Raw genomic sequence first — 16277 nt, 5'->3', positions numbered from 1 at the left:
GAAACTAAATAAAATGATATGTTGGAAAACTGCATGGTGCTTGGTACATACGAAGGGCTCCAAAAGAGAAAACTATTGACATTCTTTTCAAACATTTTACCATCTTTTCCCACAGGCATTTATTGAATGTGTGCTCTGTGGTGGACTCTGTAGTTGAGAGGGAGGGATATGTGCTCTCAGTCTCATAGTGTAGGCAGTGGTGAAATGAAAATTGCAACAAATAGCCACAAAGTGCTTGGCAAGGCAGTGATGGAGGGTATAGAGATAGAAGATGTGCACATACAGGTGGGTGTTCTGGTTAGACTCATTTGGTTGCAGCGTTGTTCAAATGTAGCAGGGTTTACGGAAAAGACATTTAGGAAATTTTAAAGCGACAGAACTGGAACACAGTAATGCTGTGTCACTTAGATGCTAGGGCTGGGGATTGGTCTGCTCTGAGTGCTCGAGGGGCCACCGGCACTAGGGATCACATCTTACACAGTCTCTTCTGAGACCACTCAGTGCCCAGTTCCTGCTTCCCAGGCACATGGCCCATCGCAACATCTCTCGCCTGCACTACATTTCTTGTCCTTCAACTGCTGTGGCCACTCCTAACTGGCATGTCATTTCTGAGTTGTTTGGCTCAGATACTCACAACACTTTTTTTTTTTTTTTTTTGGCCAAGCTTATCTTTGATCTGGGCATTCAGAAATGATTTGTTGAATGCCACTTCCGGGTCCTGCTCATCTGACCTTCTGGAGGGAGGGGGCAGTGCTGGTGGCATTGTGTGTTTCAGACCAGGGCTGCTTTGGCTGCAGTGTGAGTACACAGATCAGTTTCTCTGGGAAGCCACTGGGGGCCAGGGCCCAGTGAACACATGCAGTACGATGGTTCGTCACGTCCTATCTTTGTAAGATGGCACAGATTTCGTCAGTTACTAATCCGTAGGCCTCAGCAAATGTTTTAAAACCCTACTATAAATTTCTCCAGTTTTCCCTCTTACATGCTGTTCGATCCAAACTTTTTATTTACAAATATGGAAAATCCCTGAAGTGGAGAGAATGTTGTAGGGTACTTGAATCACATTCATTCGGTGACTGAGATGTCTGTTTTAAAGGGACGTGCCACATTGACAATAGTAGTGAAGCCGACGTGGAAGTTGCCGTGGATCCATTCCTGTGTCCCTTTTTGGGCTCCTCGGGCCCTGTGTATTTGAAGGGGAATGTGTACGGCTCAGATCCATTTGAAGCCTATCATACAGGTATGTGATTTTCTTACTTGAGTTCAGTTCTGTTTCCTGGAAAGAGTTCCCAGAGGAGCTAACTCTGTGTCTTTCTGTTATTGTCCCCAAATGTAAAAGGTTGTGGCCCTGACCTGAGAACAGCCTTAATAGACCATTGCGAGCCCAGTTACATAAAGAAAAAGGAGTGCTACCCATGTCCTTACCCTTCAGAAGAATCCTGTGAACAGAGTGTCAGTGACATAGGATGGCCTTCCCATGTGAGGAAGTTAATCAGCTCTCCTTACTCTCAAAATGAAGGACCTGGAATGAAAAGTTTGTGTCTAAACAAGTCCTCTTCGGATTTTAGCCCAAGTCCAGAGCCAGCATCCGTTACTTCAAGTAATTCTTTCATGGGTAAGTTTATTAAATTATTAGACACCTTGACTTAGGACTCCTATTCCAAGTTGCATGTGGGAGAGCAGTGAGTCTCAGATGCCAAACTTGTGAAAATGTGTTTGTTTGTTTGTTTGTTTGTTTTTAATCATGTAGTCACAACATCCTGTGAGTTAGTATACGTGTTTCTAAAGGCAAAGTCAGACATGGGGGATTTTACTTGATTATGTGTCTAATCCGTAACTAAGCCTTAGATGCTTTCTGGTTAACTCTGTGTGTGGCATCATCTAGAAGACAAGTTTTGGGAGTGACTTAGGAGCTCCATTTGTCACCCATGTGGAAAAAGTGGTTTTGGGCTATAGCAACTCTTGGGGTGGAGTTGTATGTGCTGCATGATTGTGGTTTGGGATGTCTGGTGGCTCACCCTTTGACCACAGTCAAAGAAAGGGAGGGTGGACAGCATCCCACCTGGCAACAACTGCTTGTCAGCCAAGCTGACTGCTTTGGCGGAGAAGACTGCCAGAGCCTTAAAGCATAAGTTGGGGGTGGTAGACAGTGGCTAACGCCAAGACTCGCTTGTGAATTTTTTTTGTCTGTACATGGGGATAGTAGATGGAAAAACTGAGTTCATCTTTTCACTGAATGGAGATATGGGAAAATGAACCACAAATTGTCTTGTGTTAAAAAAAAAAAAGAATTTTAAAATATTTTACCCAGCTTTTATGAAATTTTATGTTTTGTCATAGTATAATTTTTTTATATTCCTTTTTTTAAAAAAATGCAAATATGTTTTATGTGACTGTGACAAGAGTTTGAGTCAGTTAAGCAACATTCTGCCAGTAAAGAAGAAAGGGCAAGGCACAAGGATTATTTTGAAAGACACTTTCCATATCCAGGCACAGTTTACTTATAACCAACAATCCAGATCTCCTTCATAGAGAATTGCAGACTAGCAAGAACTAAAGCCAGGATTTGGAAGAAATTATATTGGGGAACTTCATTGCTCAATGATTACTATTACCGTGAGTGATGAAATGAGATAAAGAGTGGACATATGTATTCATTCTCTCTCCATACCAGGAATGCACATACCTGATACCGTAAATGGCTTATAGAACCCACTTATGCGTGCTTACAGGCTAAGATGCTCCTCCATTTGAAATGTGTTTTGAATTAAATGCTAGCCAAAGGACCCATATGCTCAAGGGGTTTCTTCCTTTCAGGAACATTTGGAAAGCCTCTGAAGAGAGCTCATCTGGATGCCTTTTCAAGCTTTGGACAGCCAGTGGATTGTCAGCCAAGAGCCTTTCCCCTGAAAGCTCGTTCTTCTCCAGACTTGGACTCTGAATCAAAGGAATATGGGAAAGAAAGGACAGATTTTCAGCAGGAAAATCACACATGTACCTATAAACAGACCTTAGAAAACCATAGGACTCCACATTTTCAGTCTTATGACTTGGACACATAGACTGAATGGGAACAAAGAAGAGCTCAAACATACTACCTCAAGTGGACTTTTATTTAAAAGAGAGAATCCTATGTTTTTTAAATGGAGTTATGAATTTTAAAAGGATAAAATGTCTTATTTATACAGATGGACCAAAATTACAAAATGTTATAAAAATTTTATACTGGGAATAACTTTCATATAAGAATACCTTTTTAAACTATTTTAACTTTGTTTTATGCCAAAAAAAAAATCATATGTAAATTAATGGTATGAATCCATGACTATTTTATGTATTTTTATAATGCCAGATTCCTTTTTATTGAAAACAAGTACTAAAGCATTTTAAATAATACCTGTCTTGTACCCTTTTTAAATAGAGTTCACTTAATTTTATTTTGCACACTGCATTTAATAAAATGTGTCATTTTGATCCCAAGCCCCATCTATACAATTACAGTTCTTATTGTTTTCAACACATTTTAGGCTTAATAATTTCATATTATCATGTCTCAAGTTGATGGAATTATACTCAGCACATTAAAATATGAGCAGAATAAATGACCATTCTGCCTATCACGCAAAGTTGGGGTAATACAGACTCAAATCAGATTAGTGTATGTGAAAACACATTATAAATGAAAAAGAGCTGTGAAGACTTGAGGTACATTAATTTATCCCTAACTTTACAAATAAAAATAGCTTTGTTGATATAGTCTGGTATAATGCAATACAGCCACCATGGCTTAAATCACCGTTCAAGCCATGTTTCTTTAATTATAATAATGCCTTATGTGGTCTAATGCCTTGTGCTTTTCCAAATAGTTTCACATTCACCATCCCTTTAATTACAATAAGAGCGTGGTTTATTGCACATTTCTATAGTTAAAATGGCTATGACAAAGGTGGATTTTCATCTACTATTCCCTGTGATAATGGGATGTTGATGGAACTGTTGGCTATTACTGATTTTCTGCTGGATGAGCAGTTCTAATAGAAAAGGCACTTTTAGGGGCACCTGGGTGGCTCAGTGGGTTAAAGCCTCTGCCTTCAGCTCAGGTCATGATCCCAGGGTCCTGGGATCGAGCCCCACGTCGGGCTCCCTGCTCAGCAGGGAGCCTGCTTCCTCCTCTCTCTCTGCCTGCCTCTCTGCCTACTTGCGATCTCTGTCTGTCAAATAAAAAAAAAAAAAAAAAAAAAAAGCGGGACAACTACTGATTTAGTCATCAAAAAAAAAAAAAGGCACTTTTAAACTATTCTGCAACATTCTTTAACAATTAAATTATTTTTCTAATTTGGTCATCCTGCTCTACTTGTTAAAAACTAAGTATCAAATCTATTACTTAAACTAATTAAAGTATTTGTTTTAAACAGTATTTAGATAAAAATGGCATTACATGACTGGCATATATACATGCACAAAATGAATGTAGTCATTTTTAAAATTAAGTGACGTTGTTTCAAGTAATTGACATAAACTTAAGTTTGATAATTCAAATGACTTTGTTTAAGCAAATTCTTGTCTACATCTGGTTTAAAGACAAATCCATTTGCCCAAGAGAAATTAAATACATGTGGGAAGAGTTAACATAGCACATTAAGCTTTAAAATCTTACCTGAAGAAGGTGTGAATTTATGTCATTGTCAGTTCTTTGAGTTAAAGTGAAAGCAGATATTAGAAAAGCAGTTTCCTCTCAGAGGATATGTTGCTGGTGATGTTTTTCTGCTCTGTGAGTGTACAGCTTTGTTGTTTGTGAGCCAGAAACCTGGACCCCAGATTGCAGTTAAGATTTTCCTCCTTTCATTTGGACACCAGAGTCCAGGAAGTTGATCCTTCCCTGGACCACCGCTGACTAAGTGCAGAGAAGTGATTTTGTATGCTTTGACTTTATCATCTTGCCAGATTCTCAAAATCTTATTGTTAATTTGTCTTCATTATTGCCAGATGTGATGCAAGCATTGATAGGGTTCTATTCAATCTTTATGAACCCCTTTTAAAGGATTTAATTTTTCCGGACTTAGCCACAAGGGTTTAAATCATTAACACTTGACATTCAAAAATTAGATTAACTTTACATCAATACCATTTTTCCCTTTCACTGTGTGTGCTAAAACCTATGGATAACATGTATTTTATGTTATTTGTTTATATAAACACATAACTATGTTATATATTTTTATGTTACAGGAGGAGCTCAGTTTTTCATGGATATATAATATTGAGATTCCATATTAAAATGCATCTACGAGGTATTAAAGTATCCTAAAATAATACAGACTTCAGAAAAGAGTAGATAAATATCAAATCATTTGGCTTATTTATGAGAAGAGATGCCTAAAATTTTCAGTTTAATCTTTCTATGCCTTTTGATAGAGACTAATTCATGTACAACATTTCTTTAAATAGATATTCACCCAACTTTGGCACTGTTTTTTCTTCATTATCAGCACTAATGATAACATCATTACTATGTATAAAGAGTCTGTTTTTTAAGATGTTGAGAGATGACTATTCCTTAATTGTGGCAGGCAACATTTTATAAAATATAACCTCTGGAACATCTACAAACTTATTTTCACAATCTTCTTACAGGAAGAAACCAAAAGGTATTCCTCAGAATAAAGCCATTGGTACTATTTTTTAAAAACTTGGTACAAAAAAAGAAAGTGATGTGGTATTTGTACACACCTGAGGGGTTTTGGTCTTTTTGATTTAATGTGATAGGAAGTAATTCATAGCCAATATTACAATAGATGTGCTGCGGTGGTATTTTTCAAAGAAAATGAGAACCAAATGTTACCGCAGAGTGCCTGTTCTGTGCCTCCCACTCTTGGAATCTTCAGTGGCTGGACTTGTGTAATAGGATAATTTAGAACTCACAATTTTTTAAGACAGCATTCTATTAACACATTGAATAACTCAGTGTCCTGCCAAAAAAAACTATTAGAGTCTTCAAAGAGGGGTACAGTTTCTTTGTGAATTGAATAATTTCAATATTCTAGAAATATCCAGTTACCAGAACTTATCTTTTCCATGAGGCATTTCTTAAACTAATGTATAAAAAGAAAGTCCTGAAAGAATCTCAAGAGGTTTTAGATTTGTCCAAAAATGGCACAGAGGTACTTCAGTTGGGATTTTCTTTTAAGAGAGAAGAGGTTTGGGGTGCCTGGGTGGCTCAGTGGGTTGAAGCCTCTGCCTTCGACTTGCGTCGAAGTGTCCCAGTGTCCTGGGATGGAGCCCCACATCAGGCTCTCTGCTTGGTGGGGAGCCTGCTTCCACTCTTTCTCTGCCTGCCTCTCTGCCTACTTGTGATCTCTGTCTGTCAAATAAATAAATAAAATCTTAAAAAAAAAAAAAAAGAGAAGAGGTTTTGCCAACATATAATTACTAAATTATCCCAATATTGGGGGCCATTTGGGTTTTTTTTTTGAGAAATCTGATAGTGATGTGTGTCTTTTAGTAAAGATGCTTGATTTTACTTGAGATATATTAGGATAAAAAACATGAAAGTATATTGTAGATTGAAATGTGTACCATTTCTCATTCTCACTACTGTAAAATTGCAAGTTAATTTCTTATTCCTACTGTATTTAGTTTCAAGGGTCTGAATCCTATACCCTCCCATATGGTGATTGATGTGCATGAACACAGAAATTATAACCGGTATTCACATGTAGCTTTTTATTAGAATTAGATTTTTTTAATTAAAGAATTTTTGAGAATGCCTTTTAAGGAATAAGGCAAAGCAATTCACAACTGTTACAGTTTCACTCCTGGATTGCTATAATTTTCTCATATCCTTATTGGGTTTCATGGTTGACTTTGGCTTTTAACAAGTTTAACTTTTTTAAAATCCTGTTTGAACATAACACCTAAAGCCTTCATGATTATTGCCATTGTTTTGGTAGTTACTTTGATGTTTCTGCATATGATTGTGTTTTGATCTATCTCAGAGTTGAAAACTGATAGCACCCTATCAGTTGTCAAACATTTCATATATACTTAGTTGTATATTTTGAATAGGTGATGTAGAAACAAGAAAGTGGTCCTTGTTCTAATTATCAGTGCAAATTCATAAATATTTATAGTACACTGTGTTAAGTGTTATAGCTTAGTAGGGCCCCTGAAACCGACACTAATTTTGTCTCTAATTCTAATTGAACTACCTAGAAGTGTTACATGCACTTCGCTCTGCATGTCCTTGAACAAGTTGATTATCTGGGTTTTTCCATCTGCATCCCAGAACAGTTGCAGTTCTGGTACTCCCTTCCATGTTTAATTATCAGTAATCATCACTCCTGTGGATCTGGCACCTGAAAGTCCTCAAGATTGTTTATGCCTCCCTTCTTAGCCCATTGCCACTGCCAGCTTCAGACCTGTCTCTCTCTCTCTCATCAGTGTCTTCTTGCCCTTTGTCTCTGTCTTACCCAATTCATTGTTTCACAGAATTATTTTTCTAAAGTAGATCTGGATTGGTTATTTTCCTGTTTAAAAACCATTGATGGCTACACTTTAAATCCCAGTTATGGTGTATAAGACCTTTCACTCATTGATCCAGCGCACCCTTCAAGCTATACCCCGTATGTAACCCCCACCCGTCAGCTTTTCACAGTACAGTACAGTACCCCTGACCAGCCCCTATGCACCTCTGTGGCTTTATGTTGACCTATGTGCAGCTCAGAGTTGAAATTTGGCAACAATACACTTGGTCCTTATGCATATTGTCTCAGTTTCGTTTCAGAAACCTTTGAATATCTACTGTGATAGGTCCTACCTTAGATGTCTGGGCTATTAACATACAAATATTTAAATATTCTTCCCCAAAGAAACTCCTAGACACACAACAAAATTATTCTCCTGAAGTGTTTTTTTTTCCTTTGCTAGAATACAGAACCTCTTTCAAAAACAAAACTTTCCTTTTCGCCCCACACATAGCCATGTTTTCCCATAGAACTTTATATGAATTGTCATGAGAAAATCAGAGGGAAGCTGTTACTTACAAAGCCAGCTGTGATGTCACTGTATGAGAAATATTAAGAACAGTTAACCTGTATGTCAATAGGACATCTAGGAAGAAAGAAAGGAAGTCAAAAGATCTGTATTTTTTTTTTAAACAATCACCAGATGATGTGGTCTAACAGTCGGTGGGAATATCAATTCCTGTTCAGTTTACTAAAGGTAAACAGATGGCCAAGTGTGTCACAGATTTTTTTTTTTTTTGGGGTGGTTGGAACTGCACAGTAACTGCACATATGGCTGCCCAGCTACTGTATATTTCTCAGTCACCTTGCGTTTAGGTGTGTCTGTAGCCATATGACATCTTTCCCCAGTGGAATGTGAACAGAGGTGTGAAGCACTGTGTTCAAGCTGGTCGACAAAACCTTTACACACACCCTTCCATGTCCTTTTCTTGCAGCTATCTGATTGGAAAGCCATACCAAGAACTACTCTTTCTTGACCTCACCTGTAGAAGAGACTGGGTCTCTCAATGGCTATATGGAATATGGTCTCCCCACCAACCCAGAGTATTTGCTTTGAAGCCTAACCTAATGTAAGTGAGGAAAAAGTTTATTGCACTTGGAAAATTGTATTTCGAGTTTACTTAAAACAGCTTGTCCTGCCCCAACTTGAAATAGTAATTTTAATATGAAGAACTGCCTAAGATTCTTACTGATGTTGTTCTTCATTAATTTATAAAGCTCCCTTTTAAAAATGAACAGTGTGGCCTCAGTGAGCAACCTTAACACAGATGCCAGGACCTGGGTCCCACTGTTGTGGTGGGTCACTAAGCCTTTGACCCCACTAGAATTCACTAAATATCTTATTGCAATAGTATATCCTGTAGCTGTTAAAATGTCCTATTTCCATCTCAACTGTAGATGCAGTTTTAAAGAAAGCTTACTGAGTATACTGGGTCATCCAGATTTTTGCAACTGTGTTTCAGGGTCTCTTAGCTCCTAATAATATGTGAGTACCAGCAATGTGTTAGGGTCTGGGGATATCAAAAATGAATGAGGCATGGCCTGGATCACCGAAGAACTCTCCTGAGGAAGTCAGATCCTGATAAAATGATTTTTTTATGGTAAAGTTCACAATAAAAGTAGATATTAATATAATCAATTAGTAGATGTGATTTGCCTTTCTCAGGACGCAACTGGTTATTATCTGGTCACTACCAGAAAATAAAGGGCTGTTGCCCGCATAGCTTGTTCTTTTGAGTGGCCTTATAGTCTACATATCGTATTACATGGATGCCAATATCCAAAAAGCTCTTTGTTAGTAATAATAACAGCTGTATAGGAAAAGAAAAGCTATTAAACCTATGCAAAATCTCATTTTGATTTAAAGAATTTAATCAGTAATGTTTAAATTTTATAGCTATGCATTTATAACTTTTAAAACTTTACTGTTGACTTTTTTTTTAATCTGAAAACTGCTACTAGCTTTCCCATTTTTTTTTTTCCTCATTGAAACACTGATCATTGAAACAATCATTTTCAGATGTCAGACACTGGGAATCACACAGGCAATGATCCCTAAGAAAATAAAAATTAATGAGGTGAACCCTATAATACCAGGCTGTGGCTCAGGAAAAGGGAGCCGAATGGAGCCCAGCCATCTATCTGAGTCAAGGAGACAGAGCTGGGAGTCTAGGATACTACATAGGAGGACTACACAGAGAATTCCAGACATCTGCAGAGGGTCCCCTTTGAATCTTCAGTTGAATACCCATTAGCACATGCATGTGAGGCAAATACCCGAGGCCAGGAAAAGAAGCATCCAAAAGGATTAGAAGGAAACGTTCCTGAAGTTCCCACAGGGCCAGTAGTTTTCCTACTAACCAGAGTGGAAAACCTTGTAATTCTGTGGGCATCAGGTGGGGTATTCAGGACTCTGTCTCAGTAATGGGGCAAAATTAGCCCTAAAGACTGTTCTGGTCCCACCTAAAAGGATCAAGGCTCAAAAGGATCAAGCTACTTCCAAGTAACTTACCGGTCTTTGAAACCAAAACTCAAGAATATTTACAGAAATACCAAAATATCCAGCACTGAACAACTTAAAATCTGTGATATTTGATACAGAATAAAAAAAATTACCAGGTGTGTAAAGAAGCAGAAGAACATACGACTTGTAATAAGGGTGGGGGGGGACTCCATGGCTAAAATCATACCTAGAAATGACATGCATAATAGAACTAGTAGACAAGATATTTAAAAATTATAACTATATCCCATATATAAATAGCATATATCTAATTATCATTTATCAATGAATACAATGGAATGAGAGCTTAGTTCTCCTAGGAGAGTCAGAGAAGATTTAACAAAGGAGAGAATATCTGAGCTAAGTCTAAACAGATGAGTAAGACGTAGCAACAGAGGGAAAGGAAATTTTATGCCCTGGGAATAGTAACCATTATCAAAAAGAGGTAAAGGTATGGGGTTGTTCAGGGACCCGTGAGTGGCCCCCTGTTAACGAAAATGTAATTTATGTGGGGGCTGTAGATGCAGCTGGAGAGACAAGTTGCCACCCCTCCATTTTAATCTCTTTGCCCTGAATCTATCTGTATGGTTATATGAGTCCTATAAAGCAATATTTATCTTCCCTCAGCCTCACCTCTAGATTATCATTTCTCCTATTTTTCTCAAACTTCTCAAAAGCATAATTCCTGGGGCGCCTGGGTGACTCAGTGGGTTAAGCCTCTGCCTTCAGCTCAGGTCATGATCTCAGGGTCCTGGAATCGAGCCCCGCATCAGGCTCTCTGCTCAGCGGGGAGCCTGCTTCCCCCTCTCTCTCTGCCTGCCTCTCTGCCTACTTGAGATCTCTGTCAAATAAATAAAATCACAAAAAAAAAAAAAAAAGCATAATCCCTCTTCAATCTGAGAGAGAGGAATTTGCTCAAATTCAATTGAAATTGCTTTTGCGAAGGTCACCAATAGGGATCACCAGTACTCCGAACTTCCAAATTTCCTCATGTGTTTAGGTTCTCACTTGACTGACCTAACACATAGTTGCATGATCCTTACTTTCTGAATCTCTACATTCTTCTTCTTCTACTCATGTTCTACCAATCATTTTTTCTTGGTTTCCTCCATGGATGCTTTTTCTACGACCCACTCCTTAAAAAGCGGTGTTGCTCAGTGCTTAAGCCGATTGGAGCGTCCAGTATGACTCTATCTATTCTACACCAACTAATTTTCTATTTTCTTTGTGTATCTTTCCCAATCCTGTCATTTTCCATTTTTCAGTGTGATTTGAAAAGTATAATTTCACTTATCTTAAGTATAATTTCACTTATCTGGAGGTATCCAAAGTAACCAAATTCATAGAAACAGAAAGTAGAATGATGGTTACAAGGGCTAGGGGGAAGGAGAGTTCTACTCTAATAAGGAGAGTTTCAGACTCACAGTATGAAAAAGTTCTAGAGATCTGTTTCATAACAATATGAATACATTAACGCTATTGAACTGTACACTTAAAAATGGTTAAGAGGCTAAATTTTTTAAATTAACATATAATGTATTACTTGTTTCAGGGGTAAGAGGCTAAATTTTGTTGTCTTTTTTGCCACAGTAAAAAAGTATCTTTTGGGGCGCCTGGGTGGCTCAGTGGGTCAAGCCTCTGCCTTTGGCTCAGGTCATGATCTCAGGGTCCTGGGATCCAGCCCCGCATCAGGCTCTCTGCTCAGCGGGGAGCCTGCTTCCCCCTCTCTCTCTGCCTGCCTCTCTGCCTACTTGTGATCTCTGTCTGTCAAATAAATAAATAAAACCTTTAAAAAAAAAAAGTATCTTTTATAATCAGAACGTACTTGAAATTTTCCCCAATATGGTTTTTAGTTTTTAGTAGAGGAGTTCAACTGTTACCATTTGAGACTGCTAATATATTTGGAAATATTTTTACCATTTTATTTTGTTCTGTTTCCTATGCTTTCTTCATTTTTCCCCTTTCCTGACTTCTACTAGATTGCTGAAATGTTTCTTGTTCACTTTTCTTTTCCCTTGCTAATTTCAACATATTGTTTGTACTTTAATTCTTTGGGAATTAACTACTAAAATTTTAACATGCATTTCTCTCTCGTATTTTTTTCCTAACAGGAGGTGAAGCTTTTCTGTCCTTCTTTTAATGACTTCAGCACATTTTTCCTACACACTGAGTTCCTACCACTTCCTACCACCCCCACAATCTTCAATGTTGCTTCTAGAATTTTCTTTCACATGTTATAGATTGCGCAACAGAATTTTACCATCCCTTCATTTTTGTCTTCATATTTGATTTCATTAATTTTGATTTGTTTTTCTTATCAATGAACTCTATCCCTTAAAAGTTCTTTTAACTTGTTGAAGGGTACATTTTCATGGCATTTATGAGTCTAGAAATACCTTCATCTTGTCCTCACTCTCGATTGTGGGTTAGCTTGATAAAAAGCGTTAAACTGTTGGTAGTTTTCTCTTGGCATTTCAGAGATAGTGTTGAAATAAATTCTAAGTATAATTGTTATTCTTTTGCTGCTCATCCATCTTTCCTTTCATAAATTTCAAGACTTTTTACTTTATCTTTTATGCTTTTCAGTTTCACTGTGATGGGTGTAGATGTGGGTTTGTTTTTGTTTACCATACCTGAAACAAAGGATGCACTTCTATTTAAAGAGTTTTATTTATTTATTTGACAGACAGAGATCACAAGTAGGCAGAGAGGGAGGCGGAGAGATAGAGAGGAGAAAGCAGGCTCCCCGCTGAGCAGAGAGCCTGATGCGGGGCTGGATCCCAGGACCCTGAGATCATGACCTGAGCCGAAGGCAGAGGCTTTAACCCACTGAGCCACCCAGGCACCCCAAAGGATGCACTTCTACTAGGAGAACTCTTGTCCTCAAGTCTGAAAAATTCGTTTCTAGAAAATTGCTTATACGCCTTTCTGTTTGTTTTTGGATTCTCAAATTCTTTAAGATGAAATTTAGAACCTCAAAGTGTCTTTTACATTTTTCATTTACTCTCCTGTGTTTGTTCTAGGCACATGTTCAATAATGTCTGAATTCTCTAATTCTTTGACTACATTCTGGAAGGTCCTTTTTTTTTTTTTTTTTTTTAAGTCAAGGACTCTCTCTACATATACATGATTGCTAGTTGTGTCTGTTTTTAACCACTTCTTCTTGAGTTATATCTGCTGGTTGGCATTTCACAATTTTCTTCCCTGGGTCCTCCTTTTTTTGTGTCTCTAAGAATCTTAAAAGGATTTCAAAATCACATATAGATTGTTCCCTTATTTTTATTTTTTTAAGACTGGCACAGTCTCCCACTTGTCAATACCATTGACTGTTTCTTTTAGTGTTAGTTTTAGTTATGTGCTTTGGAATTTTCATTTACAGGTTTATGATTTTTCTTTCCTCCTTTTAGGACCACTTTTTTTTTCTCTATAGTGTTTTTTATGATTGCCTTGGGGGCACAGCTGGACCTCTAGTTCAGAAGCAGTTCGTATAGTAGAAGCTATGGGTGATACATGGCACTTAGCAAATTCAGTCATGGCAGCTGGCTGGCAGCTTGGATCAAGCCCAGTGTATCTCCTTCAAGCATTACAAGTGTGTAGGTTGACAAACACCTTCACCCTGATCAGGAGTCACTGTTTTTTCCATTGCATTTGCAGGTAGAGAGCCCTGGCTCAGTGTCCCAGTTCATGCAGTGAGTCTGGCTGCATTCTCTTTGACACCTGAGGAACTTGTGGCTCTTGGTCAAACTTCTGGTTGTACCTGCCAGTTTTCTAACTTAGAGCTTAATAGAACAAAAACTAATGAAGTACTATATATTGGCTAATTGAATTTAAATTAAAAAAAAAAAGAACTGTGACTTTAACCTCTGTTGTTGTTGTGTGTGTGTGTGTGTGTGCATGCATCTTATACACATAGGCCCATAGATGCATGTATAGATGTTTATATTTGCTAGCTGAAGATGGAAACAAGGAATCAAAATGTCATCCTGGCCAAAAAGAGGTCTTCTAATTGAAGTTAGAAATAACTATCATGGAGAAACTGCAGAAGACACCAAGTTCTAACTTTTATGATTAGATAGATTATGGCATCATTAATTGAGCTATAGAACATGACAAGTTTGGTAGAATGCAATGAATTTTATTTTATACAATTTGAGGACCTTATTAGAAAACCACATGGAATGATTAGCAAGTACGTTAGTCTAAGTCCTGAGAAGTATGAGATGAAGAGTTTGTAGAGGGAATAAATAAAAGAGCCAAAAAGCGGACAAAAGGGTAACATGGGATTAACATTGAAGCCTCAAAAGGTTTTCAGAAGGGTAAAAGAAAAACAAAGAGCAGAAATGAAATTTAAACTGCAGTAATTGCCTAATATTCATTCATTCGGCAAACACGCATTGAGCACTTTTTCATATGTCAAGCACTGTTCCACCAGCAGGGAATGCAAGTACACACGAAATGAAAGTTGCTGCCCTCACTGGCGTACTGTGGAGGACAGACAATAAGCAAAATAAATGAGTTCAATACATGGTATGGTACATAGTGGCAAATGCTAAAAAGGAAAAAGGAAGGGAATGTGCTTAACAGTAAGACAAAATTCAGGATCATTTGAGCTAAGTGCTGCAAACAAGTGAGGGATTCAGCACTGTTGGTATCTGGGGGCAGAGTGCTCTGCATGGGGTGGAAATAGTACAAGTGCAAAGGTGTCCAAGCAGGAGCTCGCAGCTGGCAGGGGATGGCCAAGGGCGAAAAGAGCAGGAGAGGATGCCAGAGAGGTCACAGAGTTCAGACTGGGGGGCCTTGGGGGTCATCGCAAAGACTTTGGCCTTTTCCCAGTGCAGCAGGCATAGACTTTGAAGGGTTTTCACCAAAGCAAAGATTTCTATGTTAACAGGTTCATCTAGTATCTGTGTTGATAATAGATAAAGAGGATGAGAGATTAATTATGTGATCATTTTAATAATCCCAGCAAGATGGCCTCTGGACTAGAGTTACAGTTATGAAGGTAGGGAGGATTATATTGTCTACCTATTTTGAACTGAGAGTCAGCAGGATTTGCTGATGTGTTGGATGTTGGGTATGAGAAAAAGTAAAGTCAAGAATGACCATAAGTTTTGGTCTGAGCAACCTGAGAAATGGAGGTGTCTGATCTCAGATGGGGAAGACTGCAGGAAAATCAGGTTAGAAGAACATACCGGGTCAGTTTTGGAACCGCATCAATTCTGAGTGACAGAAAAGTGGTAATGTCAAGCCAGCAAATGGATATACGAGTCTGGGAAGAATTTATAAATTCAGGAGTCATTAGCATAGAGATAGTTTTTAAAGTGCCCAGTTCAACATTCTGGGACACAGATTCTGTTACTATGTATATCAACCTGATTTTGAGGACCTGTATTACTGGCTCTATGATGCCTCTCTAACTTGGCTTCTAGAATCCTGCCTGTCTCTCCACATCCCATGAGAATGCTAAGAGAGGATTTCTAACTACCATTACTTTGTAAACAGAAGTCACATTATAACCACAACAATGCTATGACCCGGATGAGGCATGATTCAGGCACCCAGTTACCCAGGTGTGAATGACCATCAACACACCATGGCTAAAGCATGCTAGGCACTCTGTGACCCAAGACCATAGAGACAGAGGCCCACAATGACCAAGTGCTGCTGTGACCCATCCCATGGACACAGGCAGAACTAAATGAGCATACTCTGGCCAAGATCTACTATGACCAAAGCACACGGTGCCACAACAAAGATGTACCATGCTGAGAGGGGTTCTGTGGCCAGTATGCTGGGACCGAGACGTATGGAGATCAAGGACATGTGGCACAAGCATGGTGTGACCAAGATGCCTTCTGACCAAGGTGTGTCAAGTCTAAGGAGTGTATGTGAAGCAGGTTGTGATCAAAGCATGTGGTACCTTGTGACAAAGCATGCTATGAACAAGGTATACTATAACCCAGGTACATGGAAATCAAGGAACACTGTGAGCTCTGTGAGCTCTGCAAGCCAGGCATGCTGAGCCCAGTCCTGCCACGAGGATCTCTGCTGACCAACCAGTCATTCTCTGAGGGCAGTAGAAAGAGGCAGGCCTTTCCTAGAGTTACGCTCAGCTGTAGTTGCCCCATAAGTAAAAGCCTAGACGAACCTAAGGAACTCCTCCCTTTCATGATACAGCTTTGTGGTCTCCACACTCACAACATGCTCATTTCCTATCATCTTCGATCCCTGCCCTGTACCTCTTGCAGAAG

At 38.6% G+C, this 16277-nt stretch overlaps 1 protein-coding gene across 1 annotated transcript in view; it reads left to right on the top strand.

Moving 5' to 3' along the window:
• The window catches only part of LRIG3 (leucine rich repeats and immunoglobulin like domains 3), a 47095-nt gene extending 43577 nt beyond the window's left edge, over positions 1 to 3518 (top strand). The window contains exons 17-19 of the mRNA XM_080810361.1: positions 1097 to 1240; positions 1340 to 1615; positions 2818 to 3518. Of these exons, the coding sequence (XP_080666487.1) occupies positions 1097 to 1240; positions 1340 to 1615; positions 2818 to 3062 (665 nt within the window). The 3' untranslated portion in view covers positions 3063 to 3518. The remainder of the gene's footprint in view (positions 1 to 1096; positions 1241 to 1339; positions 1616 to 2817) is intronic.
• The last annotated feature ends 12759 nt before the right edge of the window (positions 3519 to 16277 follow it).

The sequence above is a fragment of the Martes martes genome, assembly GCF_963455335.1.
Source record: "Martes martes genome assembly, chromosome: 8".
NCBI lineage: Eukaryota > Metazoa > Chordata > Mammalia > Carnivora > Mustelidae > Martes > Martes martes.
The sequence above is the reverse complement of the archived record's forward strand: the minus strand, read 5'-3'. Positions and strand labels throughout refer to the sequence as shown.